Here is an 18,861-nt window from a genome sequence, read left to right as displayed (position 1 = left end):
TTCCTACCTTTTGTTATTCTGAAGAAATCATTGTTTGTTCCTCTGTGGGGAGTGGTTCTAATGGGAGTGGTTCCATAATTATCTATCAGCTGTGGCAGCTGCAGAGCTCTAATGAGGAAAGCTGCTGGACCTGCATCCCTTTAGACGTGTTCCTATTGAGAGTATCTCACCAAAAGTTACATTTTTGTTGCAGGAAATGCCAAAAATCTGATTTGTATTTTAGGCAGACTTCTGGGAAAATTGGTGAGCCAATAAGATAAGCAGGAAATGATGTTTCTGGGGTGTGGTCAGTACACATTCTGTGTACAGAACACCTCCAGGTAGCCATATTACATTGCATTTTCAGAAAATTACAACAGCTGCAGATTGAAAAGGAAAGGTCATTTTCAATTACAATATGATTTGTGTCGCAATTTTATGCGCTTTATTGTTTTTTCTTTATTTGCTATATTTTTTTCCCACGAAAGTGGAGTTACCCTTTAAAGCTGAACTTCAGGATAAGCAACATTTATACATAAACAATTGGCATGTGTATTCTTACTTGAATCTTGATGTGAGTTGTGTATCTCTTCCTATATTTGTGCAGTACTCCAGTGTGGAACTTCCTGTAATAAAGACCGATTGCTGCTCTCTCTTTCCTTGTGCAGAGTAACTGGTCTTGTCTCCACCCCCTCTTGTAGTTTTCTGCAGAAAGCCTTTAGTAGTTGGGGTCCAGTGGCGGCTGGTGCTCCATGTGCGGGGGGGCAGGCAGACCACACCATACCCCCCTCCTGACACTACCAGCTCTCCAGGTCACACAAAACCCCCCCTCCCCATCACCGGCTCACTTACATTAAAGCGCTAAAGATGCCCTGGAACATACCTGCCTGGCCCCATTAGAAGCCTCCCATCAGCTTCATCTCCAGCGACTGCTTCCCCTGGCAGCGACAGCAGCAGCTCCTCCCTCCTCCTTGGCCAATGACATTGCCTCTCCTTTGGGCCAATCCAGAAACGGGTCTCATGACCCACTTCCTGATTGGCCAGAAGGAGGATCCATGTGACAATAGTGAATTTTCATTCCCTATTGTCACACAACTGGGTGGGCTCGGGGCGCAGTGCTCTGCGCCCCCAAGCCCACCCTTTTTTTTTTTTCCTGTGAGAACCATTGAACTCCATTTGTCCGGCATGTCGATTAGGGGGCCGGACGCATGGATAGGGGGGGGCGGCGCCCCTGAACCCCATATACACCAGCCGCCACTGGTGGGGTCCCTCCCACAGCTTTACTCTCAGAACAGGCTCTATATAGGACAGTAACAGGACAGTATAGGACAGTAATGATTTTACATTTCTACATTGTATTTTCATTATATCTAAATTATTAATCTGGTCTCCTATTAATGTGAACAAACGAAGTTTGTAAATTCTCTTTCTGAAGATTCCCACACCAGTACTTCCTTGAATCCTTTGACACATATTTACTATGCCCTGTGAGTAGGCACTGCTGTGTCACACATTTCACAGAGCCTGCCTTCTGAACTAGAGGAGCTGGGAGGAGGAGTTTCAGGAGGTGGGGGTCAGTATAGGAATCGCTGCTTGTAGGCAGCAAGGTACCGTGGGATATGTAGTCCTAAGAAATTGAAAGTAAACACCAGAGGAGAAGCTGCAAAGCATGCTAGGAATCCGGGAAGTTGTGGAATGAGATGGCCAGCTGACAGGCAGCACTCACAACATGAAAGATTTTTTGAGTAAGCTTATATTGGATTGTCACATATAACAAATGTTTGTATTTCTGTTACAATTCTGATGTTATAAAATGAAAGAATTTGCTGCAGAGTTGCCAACCATCAGTAAATTTTGGGCAGTTTGTAAAAATCCCAATACCAATCTCGCCGCCTTTAATAGTAAAAATAAATAAATAAAAATTACATAAATATATCCCACAGTTTGTAGACACTATACATTTTGTGCAAACCAATCAATGTACACTTATTGGGATTTTGTTTTACCAAAAATATGTAACAGAATACATATTGGCCTAAATTGATGAAGAAATTTGATTTTTTACATTTTTTCTTTTGCATATGTTTTATAGCAGAAAGCAAAAAAATGTTTTTTATTTTTTTAAATTGACGTATTTTTATGTTTATAGTGCAAAAAATTAAAACCCCAGAGGGGATAAAATACCACCAAATGAAAGCTCTATTTGTGGGGGGAAAAAAAGGACATACATTTTATTTGGGTACAGTGTTGCACGTCTGCCAATTGGCAGTTAAAGTAACGCAGTGTATGGAAAAAAAATGGCCTGGTCATGAGGTGGGGGAAAATCTTCTGGAGGTCAAGTGATAAAGTGATAAATATGTACTGATACCCCGCACTACTTAGTGAGCTACAGTCTCAAGCAGAACAATATCTATTCTAATGCGAGTAAATGGTATGTATAAGGGTTTGCTGCTAAGTACTCAGTGTTACAGAAAGATAGATAAAAATATAAGTAATGGCACAGCGCCACCCTGATGAGCATAAAAATAATAATCCCAGTGCTATATGTGAATCCTCTTACAAGGACAACAACATAATGTAAGAAAATCACTGAAGACACTATATTAGTGTCACTTCAAACAAAATTAACGTGATAGGTATGATCAAGTAAAATAAACCACTGGTGTGATAACAGTGTCCATGAGTAGATAATATCATGCAAGATAAGCCAAAATATCAGGTAAGCATATATAGCGTAGCAGAATACAGTCCAAAGAATCAAAAGGAATTTGTGGGTCCTGTGTAGACACACAAAAAACACCTCCAGTGTTCCTTCACCACCACTTATATGTGCTTACCTCCGCTTTGAACCTAATACAGGTCACCATGCGCCTTCCCCTTTAGGAAGTATACAGATCCTCCGGTGGGTAATTAAATCCTCTGCTGGTACTTTAGTAATCTCTGGCAGTCATGGATCCTGGCAGGTGCTTACAGTGTATCCTGTAATGATCCTGAGCACTAAAGCTCAGAAACGAATGAAAAGGACTAACATAGTGCTGAATCTCTATAAAAATTGTAATAAAAATGAATACAAAGTTAACACTCACCTTTGTTGGTGCACGGAATCTGGTGCACCCAGATCACAGGCATTGCACATTCAGGGTGTGCAGCCCCCTTAAGGATCGCTTGGTTGCTATGTTGCTATGTTGATAGCAAAAAACACATAGGGTGAAGACTTCCTAGGTAGCGTGCTGACGTCACTAGGCCCTAGCGGGACCACCTGTTTTTACTGCCCCCCCCCCAAGTAAAGAGTCTGGTGTTATGTAGTCTACCAGGGAAAAACTGACAGCGCTTTCTCTGCTGCCTTGAAATAACGAGCAGTATTATCAGCCCTGCCTGAGTTCCCCTCTACCCTACTTCAGTACACCTGGCCCTAATTTTATGGAGATGAGTAGAGAAGAGGCAGGTGTTATGTAGTGCAGAAGGGAAATATGGAAAATTCTTTCTGTGCTGACTTAAAATCCCAAGCAATATTATCAGCCCTGCCTTAAGCCTCGTATACATGCAACAAATTTCCGCCGACCGGTCGTCCGTCTTTTGTCCAGAGTGGTGTCTGTTGGTTGGAATGTGCTCTAGACTGAACACGAATTTTCCCGCACGACAGAATTCTACTTCAGAAGTGATGTCATGTGTTGGATTGCTTTCTTTGTGTTCTTTCATCTCTGAGCATGCCTAGTCTTGCTCATAAGATTTTTCCCCATCGAAATCTGTACTAATGAGACGAAAATCGGACATGTTTTGGCGGTCGACAAAAATGATATAGCCTGCACACCAGGATTTTTTCGGCCGAAAAGTCGGAGTCGGTTGTCGGAAGCATCGTACTAACAAGTCGAAAATCGGCAGATCGGTCGTCGGACGAAAATTTAGTTCTCCTCTGCATTAATTTGGAACACCTCGCCCTTCTTTTATAAAGATAAGTAGAGGGGTAGGTGTATGAAATTCAGCAGGGAAAACCTGACAATGCTTTCTGTGCTGCTCTGAAATCCTGAGCAAAGTATGCACTTTAAATCTGAAAAAAAAAAACAGGCACACAGAGAACGGTGTTTCAGCTTTGCTGAAACACACAATCTCTGTGTGCCTGTGTGACAGAAGAGCCGCCTGCTTTGTTTACATAGGCAGGCGGCTCTCCTTTCAGTTTCTGTTAAGATCACAGGAGGCCAGCGGCGATCGAACCTGCTCCTCCCGCGGTCTGGCTCTGCGTGCGCCACCAAGACTGCGTGCACATAATCATGTAGATCTTCATGATTATGCACAGCTGAGCCACCCTGCCGTGGTAAATCTGCGTGGGGTGGTTGGCAAGTGGTTAAACTAAAAACTGTTATCACATGTAAAATCCCAAGTAGTATTATCCTAATAATACTGCTTGCATACTGGTATCAAAATATGTTATTAGTTATAGTATAGGTCTTTTAACCAGTTGCTGATCACATGCCGCCTATTTACTGCGGCAGTGTGGCTCTCCCAGGCAAACAGACGTAGGTCTACGTCGGTCGCACGCCTGCAGCTAGGGGGCGAGCCCCCCCACTTGTCAGCGGGGAAGCTGATTCACGGGGCAGGCAGCTCTGATTGCCGCCTGACACCCGCGATCATTCCCCGCTGAGAGAGAAGAACGGTCAGCTGTTGTAAACACAGCTGACTGTTCTTATCCCTGGAATGATCACAGAGCTCCTGTGATCTGTCTATATAGGATACAGGTCTCTATGGTCATTCCACAAGCCTCACCCCCCTACAGTTAGAAACACGCCCCTAGGTACACATTTAACCCCTTGATCACCCACACTGTTAACCCCTTCCCTGCCAGTGTCATTATTACAGTAACATTGCATATTTTTAGCACTGATTTCTGTAGTAATGTCACTTTTTTTTTTAACCAAAAATATGTAGCAGAAAACAAATTAGCCTAAAATGTTAAAAAAATTTAGATTTTTACATTTTTTTCTTGGGAATGTTATATAGAAGAATGTGAAATATATATATATATATATATTTTTTTTTTCAAAATTGTCGCTCTTTTTTTGTTTATAGCGCAAAAAATAAAAATCTATTTTATTTAGGTATAGCGTCGCACAACCGCGCAATTGTCCATTAAAATAACGCTGTGCCGAATCGCAAAATATGGTCTGGTCATTAAGGGGGGAAAATCTTCCGGTCCAGGAGTAGTTAAGAGAAGTTATAAAGCTTACTACAATAGTAAATAAGCATATTAATTTTCCAGTTTGGACAGCATTTGTTACTGATGTTTACACGCAGGCGAAAACTAATACATCTTTGGCTTCTCTACATTTAAAAGCCAAACACATTCACATTATCCCTGCACACTACTATTAAATGAAGTCTGACACTAATGGTATAATATTGTAACTCTATCTTATTTGTATTACTTTTCTTTTCCCATAAATGCATGCTGTAGTGACTAGATACTGTTAGATACTGTTCATTTGAACATTTCAGAAATGTGTGCCTCTGTATATGCACACTGCCTCTTAAATTTTAGCAGTGAAATAACTTTAAATTGTGATAATTTTGTCACCTCTGCCTGTCCACGTTATCCTAATACCAAACATGCTTGTAGGAACGCAATCGTGCTCAGTGTTAGGGTAGAGGGCTATTTATGTAATGACCATTTCAAACTGTGCAAATGCCAAAACAATGGCTAATTTATTACTACTGCCAAAAACTAGATCCAGATTGGACTTTATTCCTCTTACCCCTCAAAAAGACAAAAAAAACCCCCAAAAAACAAAATTGATAATGCTTAAAAACTGTAGTGTACAATAAGCAGTGCTGTTTACTAGCAACAAATCAGGAATCGGCTTTCACTGGGGTTCCCAGCACTGACTGCTAAAATCTGATTTCTCATTGGTTGCCAGAAATCACTACACACTATTACAAATGTATTTTTAAATAAAAATTACCATGTGTGCACATCTTTTGCTAACACACTTACCATTATTATGAAACGTTTTTCAGTTATTTTGTATTTTGTCACTTTTGCTGCACTCTTTATGAACATGGCTGTGCTTCTTCTACTCTAATGATCTCTTTGGCTCTGCATGCACACTTGCCTTTTGCTGATTTCTTCTTTAAGGCTATTTTTCCCATTAACAGATCAACTGTCTGTCTCACATTTCACATGCATACCAGATCCATCCAACTTTACTGTGACCTTGTCACTAAACATAGTGTCACATAGCTCACTAACATTTAAGAATACCACACTCACTGACAGCTTCCTAAACATATTCTTCCATCCCTTCATCAAAGTAACTTTTATACCGGCTACTAGACTGTTCTTCATTGCTTGTGATCTTTAAATGCAATGATGTATAGGTTCAGTTATTGCTTATGTCAGTATGGTAATGGTGCATCAGTGTGCATATATTTTACAGATCCGCAGGCTTTGCTTGTTCCTTTTACTCTCAGCTGGTAAAGAATCAATCATTCAATTGCTGAAAATAACCCACAATAACACTTTTCAGCCCCCAGTTGAACTGTTTGTTTCTTCCTTCTAAAGAGAAAATATATAATTTGTTTAAATCTAGAAATATAAAGAGTCAGAAATGCATTTCTTTAAGGATAAATGAATCACCCAGATGAATAATTTCAAACATATAAAAGAAACACATTTTCCAGCAGTATTCTTGATACAGGGGTCACAGTAAACTGGTTCATGTGATTGCCCATAACAACCCCTATCACTATTAGTCATATAGTAGAATTATTAAAGGCGATCTCGCAGATATAAAAAACACAAACAAATGCAGCTCGAAAGCAATCACTCCAATCTTTGCTATCAATCTGTCTAATGAGGAGACGGACAGCAGTGAGCTGCTGCGCTCATGCACATCACTGGATCAGATTGGGCTCAGGTAAGAAAAAAAGGGGGGGGGGGGCAGCTGTAGCACAAAGGGTTTTTCATCTTAATGCCTAGGAAGCATTAAGGTGAAAAACCTTAAGACGTTAGAACAACTTTAAATAGAATCTGGGCTCAGAGTCTTGAGTTTTCCAAATTAGGCAATCTTTTACTCCCAAAGTACCAAATATATGAGTGTGAGCAACACACCTAATTAAACTCACTGCCATTGTTTACTTTTTAAAGTCTTTACTTACTTTTTTAACTTTTTAAAGCTTAGCTCTAGCCAAAAGCTTCTTTTTCATTTGTATTGTTTTGAATAAAGCGGGGAAGGATTAGAACATCGGTTGTTATTTTAATTTGATATCAAAGTACAGACTAATGAAAAGTTGACGTCTGGTGGGTTATAGCTCTTGAGGACTCCAGTGACAGGATCTCCCTGCCATAGTTCCTTCCTCCACTCCCATTCACCTCAAGATTTCTGGAGGATACAGTATAAATAACAGTAGGTAATCCAACTACTCCTTAGGCGTTGTATAACTTATAAATAGAATGAAAAAAAAAAATCAACGGGGCGTGTGCAAGGTCCAATTTCGCAAGATCCAGAGTTTATTATTCAAATAGTCAAGAGAATTAAAAACAGAAAGATTAGCATTTAATTATGTGCCACATACCATTTTTTTGGAGGGAAGAATCAATACTAATTTTATAATCTGATCATAGCCATGACAATCTGATGTGCTACATTCTTTCTCGCAACCATTTAACTAAGTACTTCGCAAGTACCCTTAGAGCTGATCTTATCTGAAGGGAACAGTAACTTCTGTCCAAAGACTTTCAACAAAACCACTAGACCAAAGGCTAGTAATAAAAAAAGCTACCATACTTGACTTTAAGGTTCAGGCTCTGGGGCTAACATCTTAATCCTGCCTTCACACCCAAAAAGTCACTAACCTGAAATGCGCAAGCAGCAGGTTAGGTCTGAATCCTCATTATTACATGCTCTTTTCAAGTCAGTGACTTATTGGGCAGTAAATCCAGGTTTAAGATAATGGCCCTGGAACCTGCAACTTTAAAACCAAGACATCAACGGTAACATCCTACTTTGATCCTCATAGATTCACTTTAAAGTATAGAATAATCGAAGATTTATGAACCCATAAAACCAATATAAACCTTTCAAATAATAGCACAATCTAATCTTAATAGCTGTCAAAAACTGCCACAAGCAACAAAAAAATAGGCTTAGAATCACAAATGGCTCTTGAACCACCAATTGGGGACAGCTTTAAATTTTCTAAACCAGTTTGCTCAAACGACCCTCTTTTTTTTTTATTTACTATATTTGTTAAATTATTATTGTTAGATTAAAGCCTGGTGCACATTTATATTAACATCAAAATTTCAGGCAAGGAATTTCAAATTTAAATTGGTGCTGGCCTTTCAATGTTGGGTTAGAGATTCCAAAGCCCAACATATTGTGTATTCCCTGCTCCCTCTTAGGAAACTTTTTTTCCCCTAGTTTTCGAACCGTCTAGTGGAATCATGGGTCCTTCCTCTTCTCCAATGACAACAGCTGTGGTCCTTCCTCCTGACAGCAAGGCACCCATGTAAAAATGTGGGAGCACCTCACAGTCCAGAAATACTGTGAGCCCCAGGTTAGTTTGATGACACAGCCCTTGTGGGGAATGTCCATGACAACCAGGGCTCACAGAAAGTGGGTTGGATGATACTGGGTGTAACTTAACAAGGAAAAAACATCACTGGATCTGGAAACAGGGAATGTGATGGGAATACAGAGAGGAGGGCAGTATTGGAGCCAAACCTAAGTTTTTATTTTAATGATGCTATGTAGATTTTGAAGATTTGTCAAAAATGTGGAATTCGTTTTAGGTCTCTTCACTAAGACCACACTCACACTTACCCTTAGCGGGCCACTTTCTGACAGCATTTATGTAATAGTACTTACGTAAAACAGCACTATAGGTACACTTAGCCATTTACATTTGGCTATTGATTTTAAACTAACTGGAGGATTGTCCAAAACAAATCTTAGAAAGTACTAAAAGGGTAGTTAATGCTTGGAAAGAATTACCAACAGAGGTACTGAGACAGTCAACAGTAAATGGCTTCAAAAATACTTGGGACAAACATAGAACTATACTCAGACAAAAAGTTAACAAAAAAAACAAACTTTAAAAAATGGGCAGACTCAATGGACTATTCGGTCTTTTTCTAACATCACTTTTCTTTGTTTCTATTGCAGATCAGTGTATAATTATCAAACATTTGTTAATGGTAGCTTATTTTTTTCTTTCTGCAGCTGGGATCTGATCCTTAAGTGTTGGATGCAAGATCCGATAAAGAGACCCAGCTTTAGTCATATTCAAAAACAGCTTGAAGAGCTGAAAGGCTACTCTTTAAGATGCACTCGGCCCAAACAGAAAATGATGACCTTGGAAGGCATTGTTAATCCAGGCTTTGAAGGTAACTCACTATTTATCTGTGCATTCCAAATATCCTAAAACACAACTAAACTTGTTCATGTGTTAGTATTTGGTGTGGGATCAGGCAATTTCAGGTCGGGTGCATCTTTGCTACTGGCAGAGGCGTACCATGGGGATGGCGAGAACGGCGCCCGCCAGGGGCGCAGGCCGAGGGGGGGGGGGTGCAAAATCAATGTGTTAACAGTGTTAACAGTTGGCAGTGTTTGTTTTTGCTCCCCGCCCCGCGCTCAGCCTGCGCCCCCAGGCAGCCTGCCGTTCCTTGATAGAGCAGTACCAGTCCAGTGCGGCAGCGTCACTCACCCTGCCTGTTCGTGGCGGCCCATGTGTGCTGTGCTGCGGTGTCCTATTGGCTCCCCCTTCTATAAGGTCCACCCCTCCGCAGCAGCCTATTGGTCCTCCAACTGCCCAGCAACTCTCAAGTGCAGAGGGCGGAAGGGAAGGGGAGGTGCGGTGCATGGTGCGAGTGCACTGAAGATACAGCGGCTGTGGAGCAGCTGGGTGGCTGGAGGAGCCCGAAGATGGAGCCTGGAAGCCATGGACACGTAAGGAGCAGTGGCGGCCGGTGCGTTGGGGGCGCAGGGCCAGGGCGCCGCCCCCCCTATCCATGCAGGTAAGTGCACTGGTCTCGGGGGCAGCACGCTACGCTGGTCTGTCTGCATTGAAAAGGGGCACACACTGGTCATTCTGGATTGAAGGGGGCACACGCTGGTCATTCTGCATTGAGAAAGGGGGCACAATGATCTCACTGCATTGAAAGGGGGCACACGCTGGCCATTCTGCATTGAAAGGGGGCACGCTGGTCATTCTGCATTGAAAGGGGGCACGATAATCTCACTGCACTGAAAGGGGGCACATGCTGGTCATTCTGCATTGAAAGGGGGCACACGCTGGTCATTCTGCATTGAAAGGGGGCACAATGATCTCACTGCATTGAAAGGGGGCACACGCTGGTCATTCTGCATTGAAAGGGGGCACGCTGGTCTCTCTGCATTGAAAGGGGGCACGCTGGTCATTCTACATTGAAAGGGGGCACGCTGGTCTGTCTGCATTGAAAGGGGGCACGATGATCTCACTGCATTGAAAGGGGGCACGCTGGTCATTCTACATTGAAAGGGGGCACACGCTGGTCATTCTGCATTGAAAGGGGGCACGCTGGTCTCTCTGCATTGAAAGGGGGCACGCTGGTCATTCTACATTGAAAGGGGGCACGCTGGTCTGTCTGCATTGAAAGGGGGCACGATGATCTCACTGCATTGAAAGGGGGCACACGCTGGTCATTCTGCATTGAAAGGGGACACACTCTGGTCATTCTGCATTGAACGGGGGCACACGCTTGTCATTCTGCATTAAAGGGGGCACACGCTGGTCATTCTGCATTGATAGGGGGAACGATGATCTCACTGCATTGAAAAGGGGCACACACTGGTCATTCTGCATTGAAAGGGGGCACACGCTGGTCATTCTGCATTGAACGGGGGCACGATGATCTCACTGCATTGAAAGGGGGCACACGCTGGTCATTCTGCATTAAAGGGGGCACACGCTGGTCATTCTGCATTAAAGGGGGCACACGCTGGTCATTCTGCATTGAAAGGGGGCACGATGATCTCCCTGCATTGAAAGGGGGCACACGCTGGTCATTCTGCATTAAAGGGGGCACTCTGGTCTCTCTGCATTGAAAGGGGGCACACGCTGGTCATTGTGCATTTAAAGGGGGCACACGCTGGTCATTGTGCATTGAAAGGGGGCACGCTGGTCTGTCTGCATTGAAAGGGGGCACGCTGGTCATTTTGCATTGAAAGGGGGCACTCTGGTCATTGTGCATTGAAAGGGGGCACGCTGGTCATTGTGCATTGAAAGTGGGCCCACTGGTCATTGTGCATTGAAAGGGGGCACACCTGTCATTCTGCATTGAATGGGGGCATGCTGGTCTCTCTGCATTGAAAGGGGACACGCTGGCCACTCTACATTGAAGGGGGCACGCTGGTCACTCTGCATTGTAGGGGGCACACTATACCTTGATTACTGAAGTCCCCTTTCACACTTTTGTGACCTCAAATCACGCAATTTTTTACAGCGTTTTTTGCCGCAAAGCAATGCCTATTACATTTTTCTGTTTGCGCCCCCCCCCCAAAAAAATTTTGAGCACCAGCCACCACTGGTAAGGAGGATTCATTGAAGTGCATTGTACTGAGGAAGGGAGGGGGGAATGTTGTGTGTGAGGTCTGTTTGTATAGTAGTCAGTGTAGTGGGTGGTTAGTGGTCACTATAGTGGTCAGTGTAGTGGTCAGAGTAGTGGTTAGGGTGGTCAGTGTAGTGGTTAGGGTGGTCACTGTAGTGGTCAGTGTAGTGGTTAGGGTGGTCACTGTAGTGGTCAGTGTAGTGGTTAGGGTGGTCACTGTAGTGGTTAGGGTGGTCACTGTATTGGTCAGTGTAGTGGTTAGGGTGGTCAGTGTAGTAGTTAGGTAGGTTAGTGTAGTGGTCAGTGTAGTGGTTAAATAGGTTAGTGGTCAGTGTAGTGGTCAGGATGGTCACTGTAGTGGTCAGGGTAGTGGTTAGGGTGGTCACTGTAGTGGTCAGTGTGTGGTTAGGGTGGTTAGTGTAGTGGTTAGGGTGGTCACTGTAGTGGTCAGTGTAGCGGTTAGGGTAGTCACTGTAGTGGTTAAGGTGGTCACTGTAGTGGTCAGTGTAGTGGTTAGGTAGGTTAGTGTAGTGGTCAGTGTAGTGGTTAGATAGGTTAGTGGTCAGTGTAGTGGTTAGATAGGTTAGTGGTCAGTGTAGTGGTTTGGGTAGTGGTTAGGTAGGTTAGTGTAGTGGTTAGGTAGGTTAGTGTAGTGGTTAGATAGGTTAGTGTAGTGGTCAGTGTAGTGGTTAGGTAGGTCAGTGTAGTGGTTAGGTAGGTGAAAGTGGGTACCAGGTAGGTCTGTGTAGTCTCCACTGTATACATGGGCAGGGCAAAGGTAGTGGAGTCAGGGGTGAGGCCAATTGGGGGGAGGGGGGGGGGGGGGGTGGCAAAATGAGGTTTGGCTTAGGGTGTCAAAAATCCTTGCAACAGCCCTGCACAGTACACAGGGGGCGCACCACCCCCTCGCGGTCTGCGTAGGAGCGCCGGGTGTCACCTGACTACCCGGCACTCAGCATGACACAGACAGCACACCAGACATCGGACGCCCCCCTCTGCGCCCCTACCATGACAAGCAAAACGGCAGGGAGGGAGGCAAGTAAGGATAGCCCTTTATTGGACAGCTGGCTCTGTGAGTGCTGTGTGGGACGAGGATTGCATAGGTAGATTTCAGGAAGGGTGGGAGGGTAAATTGAGTAAGGGGGGGAGGTTGGAAAGGGGGCTGGGCTAGAGATATTGTGGTGGGGGGAGATGGCAAGGAGGGGAAGTATTGAGGAAGGGGGTAGGTTGGCATGGTCATGGGGGGGGGGCGCCGATACAGCTCCTCGCCAAGGGCGCTGGAGAACCTAGGTACGCCTCTGGCTACTGGCAATACATGGATAGTGTGGGAAGTAATAGGCAAGTGCTAATGTGTTTATCACAGCAGACATTACTAGTTCTGAGATAGAGGATTTTGGTATGACATTCCAATGAAGCCCCACCACATATAGACATGTGGCTGCAGTTTTATCACAGGCTGTTTTTTGAAAATGGAAAACGCACAAAGAGGGAGGAGATATGGCATTGGCACTGGTGTCTTTTAAAGAAACTGCCCTGACACGGCCATGAGCTGAATATAAAACTTCCATTTTACTTTGGGGAGAAGCATAAAACAGCAGTATTTAGAGTTTTCATAAAAGCAAATAGTTAATAAAGGGCAGAAATACACAAATATTAAGACACCTGAAAGTAATAAAAAGTAGGTGCCCTGAGTTGGGCTTTGTAAATGTAAACTTAGATTCTAAAATCTCTTAAAGTCTTTAACATGCTCATGCAATTTCAATTTTAATCTTTTAAATCTGCAACTTTCATTAGGTAATACTTGGCAATCCTGCCATAGAGGTTCTTGTTCAGATACTTCCAATTATGGGGTAGCAATGCTCTGTGTTTGTCCCCCCAGTTGCCTGATTGTCGCATTGTCACATGCTCTTTCAGTGCAGATTAAAAATGGCTGTACTGACACTCAGCACACAGGTGTATTCTGCTACATGAGTGCATGTTGCCGGGAAGTGGCTGACTGAGGCTGGAGGAGATTAAAAGCACTAAAGTGCCAAAAAAAAAAAAAAAAAAGAAGAAAAAGAAAAGCGAATTTCCCCAAGAAAATTCATGATACACAGTGCTTTTGCTAAATAAATGTAATCCAGTGTTAAATCCAATAGTTTAGACCTACAGTATTTTAAAATTGCTACTGTAATCTTACAGAAGAAAACCCAGAAGAAATTCACAAACTGTATTGAAACAGCTCTAGATCCAAACCATGGATTAAGTGCTACAAGTCAAAAAGCTTCAAACCACTAGTTTTGTGATGTCTCATCTTCTATTGCTTGCATGCAATTCCATATTCATGTGTGTTCTCAATTATACTGATATAAACTTATTATCATTATTAACACCACTATGAAAACAATATTACATAGTGTCATTCGATTTCAACACAAGCTTTTTTAGTGGTTAGCCGGAAGCACACTTAATGTCTAAATTCTCAGTCAGAGCAATTGCACGATCAATCAGCTGACAGAAATAGAAACACAGACATTCATGAATAAAAATACCATCGTGAGTTCATACAGCTTCGTTTAGGCAAACATCACCACCATACACTTATACAGGAAACTGCTCTAAACATAGGCAGGCTGGCTGGCATGTGTCTGGAACATAAATACCAAGATTTAATTAGAACCCCTTATTATAAAGTTGCCGCCTCAAGAGCAAGTTGAAAATAGGGAACATTTATGGGTTACATGCTTCAAAACAGCCAAGCTTTAAGGGTTTTGAGCTACGTGGTTCATGAAACAAAACTTCACACATGACAGATGTCAAGGATGTTGAAAAGGCCAGCATGATCTTGAAATGTACTTGCAAATGGTGCTGTTTTCAAAACATGAAGACAAATAGAGGCTCACTATGCCGGAAACAGTGACATTTTGCAAGGATTCATATGGACATTGCGCTTCAATAGAAAGGTCTGCTTAATTAGTGAGGGCCACCTCCCCCTTTTGTAATGTCATTATCCTTGTAGAAAGATCCCAGGGAATACTGTATAGCCCAAATCGTGCAACCATGACGATTCTTCTCTGTGATAACTGCAAGTATTTAAATGACTTATTTTTTTAAAATGATTATTATTTTTTTTTTACCAAAACCATGGGTTGCACTATCAACAATGAAATGATAACTTTTAACACATTTTATGTAAAACAAAATGCTTTTTTTTTCTTTGAACTTTTGGTAATAAATAACACAATAGGTATTTGTCACCTGAATTCCTAGTAAAATAATAAGGTACTACTTAGATCTGGGGTATCTTACAGACATTCCACTCAATCGTAATGAATTTAGTGATCTATGAGTAGTGCCTGTTCACGCATATGCATTGTGGTAACACTCAGTATGTGCGTTGATGCTAGGGTTGCCACCTCATCCCTTTAAAACCAAACACATATTAATTACACAGGTTCTGTGGCTGATTAAGGTGGTAATTAAACTCACTTAGTGCCTTATCTGAATTAAATTATCCTCTGAACCTGTTCAATAATTTTTTTATTTTTAAATAACAATTTTTATTAAGTGGTATTCCAATTTGTTGAGAACAAAGAATAAGGCAGGGCTACGATAAGCAGCATATAAACAGAAATACAATACAAACAGTCTGTTCGTGCAAAAATAACATAGTGAAATGTGACATGTAGCATTGTAATGAAAAACTGGTATATATTCAGTTTCAACAAACTCAAATATGGAGGGAGAAGATAAAGGAGGAAAAGAAAAACGCAGAAAGATAGAGAATAGAGGAAAGAAAGGAAAGGTAAAAGGTAGAGAAGGGAGCATGAGAGAGGAGGACAAGAACTCAAGGTGGGTCCTCCTCTCTCAAGGTAGGTGCCATGGCTGCCAGATGCCTGTTCAATTATTATGTGTTCGGTTTTAAAGGGATGAGGTGGCCACCCTAGTTGATGTGCTGTGGTGCCATTCATTTTAAATGGCAGTCCAATGCACTTGTGTTGTAAAGCACTGCAGTGCACCACAAGGCACAGTGTGAGTTCTAGTTTACTGAAAAAGGCACATTTGTGAGCGCTGCAGTCTCAGAGCCCAGTGCAGTATGGTGTAGATAGATCTGAAGGTCTAATCTATTAGGCTGGGTTCACGCATGTCCAGCTGTGGTTTGCAGTTCGGAGTCCGGTGCGTTTCTGTTCACTGGTTCAATTGTGATTAAGGTGGCGACTTTTTGCCTGAATTCACACCTTAACCGGACCCAAAAATGCACGAGACCCTTTTCAAAACCGCACCGCACCCTCTATGGACATGTTTGAACCGGCTCCATTGAGAGCAGGTCATATTCACATGTTATGTGAATTGAATGCAGTTAAAAACGGATCCAAATCGCTAATATATGAACCCAGCCTTATTAATCAGCCGTGTCAAAAGATATAAAGATTTATTATACTAACCAACAATTACCATTGCTAATATGGTAGAGTGCTGTGTTAAAAACACCACATCTATCAGTGTATGTGTTCATTTCATAATCATTCTTCTACATTCATCCTCTGTTCTCTTAAGTTTTCTACAACATCACTAGATCATGTTCCTTTTGCTAAATTAATATAGAGACAGCTGAAATGTATAGCTTATCAGCTGTCACTTATACCATGGTACATTAAAAAGTTGGAATAAAACAATTTATTCAAATCCTCCAATATTGTCTCTTATTTCTAACAAGCACATTGTTCTCTTATGCCACAATAAAGTCTTAATCTTTGTCTCTTCCAGACAAGTATTTCAGTGTTCATAACAAGTCAAGTCATTGCAGAAATCTTTTATTACAAAAATTCCAATTCTTCATGAAAGCAGATAGAAAATGTCTGCAATGTAAATTGAAGTTGTCTTCTGTTGAAGGCTCTGCTAATGTTTTATCATGAAGTATTTTTCATCAAATAGTTTACATTTTTTAATTTAGATCATTTTCCTTGGCCTTTCAGTGAATAAATGTACAAAACATGTTTACTTTTACAGATACAAATGTTAGCGTTCTGGGTTCAGATTCAGAAGACACTGGATCAGTGACCCTCACAGAAGCAAGGAATGTGGATGGCCTCAATTATCTAATGGTGACTACATAAGTCAGAATACTTGGAAAAAAACAAAAAAAATCCCTGTTTTAAGAACCGTATAAAAGCAAAGCCTTGAACACTTCAATGAGTGAATATAATAGGCCAACAATTGTAATGGCTACAGTGTGGATCCTGAATACTGAAGAATTTGAAGTCATGTGTGGATGTAAATTGATGGATTCAATCAAATGCCTTCATTTCAGTCTTTAAAGAAGATATTGGTACTTAGTAAAAACATGTTGGAATGACCCATATACTGTAGCTTAAAAACATTTTATAAAAGAAACCGTGTTTGTATTTATTTCTTAGATGGACTTTGTAGCAATGACTTTATGTAGAATGCTTTTCTCAAACATACCTTATGAACTCTCCTGGTTTTCCTTCAGGTACAAGAGTGCCATCTTGTCTTTTATGGTTACCGTAAAGTGCACTTCCTTTTTGGCAGCCATATTGGGATAACAGCTCCTTTATGTTTGTTCCCATTCACATAAAATATCTTTAAAAAAAATCTAAAAAAACTGCTTCTTACCACTTTTGATGCTTAAACTCCAACATTTAACACCCAGCTTAGAGTGCACCTCCTGTCCACCACTCACTTTTGCTCCCTTGTCACCACTCACCTCTACACTTCCTCATCCACCAATCGTCTTTTCACTCACTCTTCCATTGCTTACCCACTTGCAACCATTGCAGACCCTGATCCCCTTCTTCTCACACTCAATAACAATTAAGACCCCGGCACCCTTCTCACCCACATGCAATGCAGATTCCTGCCCCCCTTCTCACACATACAAATAATACAGTCTCCCTGCCCATCTCACTCACAATGAAAATCCCTGCCCACCTTCTCATTAAAGCTTTGTTGCTCCCCCCACATGCAATATAACTCCACTGCCCCCTCTCACACATAATACAGCCTTCACCCCCCCTTTCTTCACATATAATATAGCTACCACCCCCCCCCCTCTCTTCTCATATAATTCAGCCCACATTCCCCTCTCTTCACAAATGATACAGCTTCCCTACCCTCTCTCCTCACACATAAAAAAGCTTCTGTGCTTGACTAATGAGTTAAAGCAGTGTTCCAGCCTCCCCCCTCCCCCTCCAAAAATTAAAAGTCAACAGCTACACATACAGTAGCTGCTGACTTTTAATATTAGGACACTTACCTGTCCTGGAGTCCAGCGATGTCGGCACCGCAGCCGATGTTTCCATCGGCTGTCGGGTGCTGCCGCCGCCATTGCCGGTGAGGGAACCCGGCAGTGAAGCCTTGCGGCTTCACAGGCGGGTCCCTAATGCGCATGCGCGAAGCTCACTGTGCATTCGGATTGGCTTGGCGGCAGGGGAAGGAGGAGGGGGCCAAACTTCCGAGGGACAGCGCCAATGCGCCATTGCCTGGAAGTGGGGAAGGGTACCTGTCAAAAACAGGTACCCGTACCCCCTCCCCCCTGAAAGGTGCGAAATGTGGCACCGGAGGGTGGGGGGAGGAAGCAAATGAGCGGAAGTTCCCCTTTTCGGTGGAACTCTGCTTTAAGCAAGATGAGACAGGTAGGTTAGTGGCACTTTTTGAAACTAAGGAAAAAAAGTGTAAAAGTGTCTGTTAGTTGTGGCTCTGAGACCAGGGGCACCCAGCTGGATATGTGGGGGGGATGGGCCAAACAACCCCCTGTTCGGTTCGCACGAGAACATCTCGAACAGGGAAAAAGTTCTAGCGAACATGCAAACTCAATTAAAGTCTATGGGACACGAACATGAAAAATCAAAAGTCATAATTTTAAAGGCTTATATGCAAGTTATTACCGTAAAAAGTGTATGGGGACCCGGGTACTGCCCTGGGGACATGTTTCAATGCAAAACATTTTTTTTTAAAAACAATCTTTTTAAAGGAGCAGTGATTTTAATGATGCTTAAAGTGAAACAATAAAAATTAAAAAGGTCTTTAAATATTGCACATGGGGGGTCCCCTTAATGTGCCTGTAAAGTGGCGCATCTGTACAAATGGAGCCAGCTGCAGCAATACTGACGTTTCTAAGGGAAACAATTTAATCAAAACTTGCTCACGGCTGTAATGTATTGCCGGCTCCCGGCAATACAGATAAAAAAATGAAAAAATGGCGTGGAGTTCCACCCCAGTCCATGCCATGCCAATTTTTTTTTTAAAAATGGCGTAGGGTCCCCCCCCAAAGTCCATACCAGAACCTTGTCCGAGCATAC

At 42.5% G+C, this 18,861-nt stretch overlaps 1 protein-coding gene across 1 annotated transcript in view; it reads left to right on the top strand.

The window, feature by feature from the left end:
• The window catches only part of ROS1 (ROS proto-oncogene 1, receptor tyrosine kinase), a 229,385-nt gene extending 212,545 nt beyond the window's left edge, over nt 1-16,840 (top strand). The window contains exons 40-41 of the mRNA XM_082249088.1: nt 9,195-9,358; nt 16,550-16,840. Coding sequence (XP_082105214.1) covers nt 9,195-9,358; nt 16,550-16,656 — 271 coding nt within the window. The 3' untranslated portion in view covers nt 16,657-16,840. The remainder of the gene's footprint in view (nt 1-9,194; nt 9,359-16,549) is intronic.
• The last annotated feature ends 2,021 nt before the right edge of the window (nt 16,841-18,861 follow it).

Source organism: Pelophylax lessonae (assembly GCF_965119305.1).
Source record: "Pelophylax lessonae genome assembly, chromosome: 3".
In the NCBI taxonomy this organism is placed as follows: Eukaryota; Metazoa; Chordata; class Amphibia; order Anura; family Ranidae; genus Pelophylax; species Pelophylax lessonae.
The sequence above is the reverse complement of the archived record's forward strand: the minus strand, read 5'-3'. Positions and strand labels throughout refer to the sequence as shown.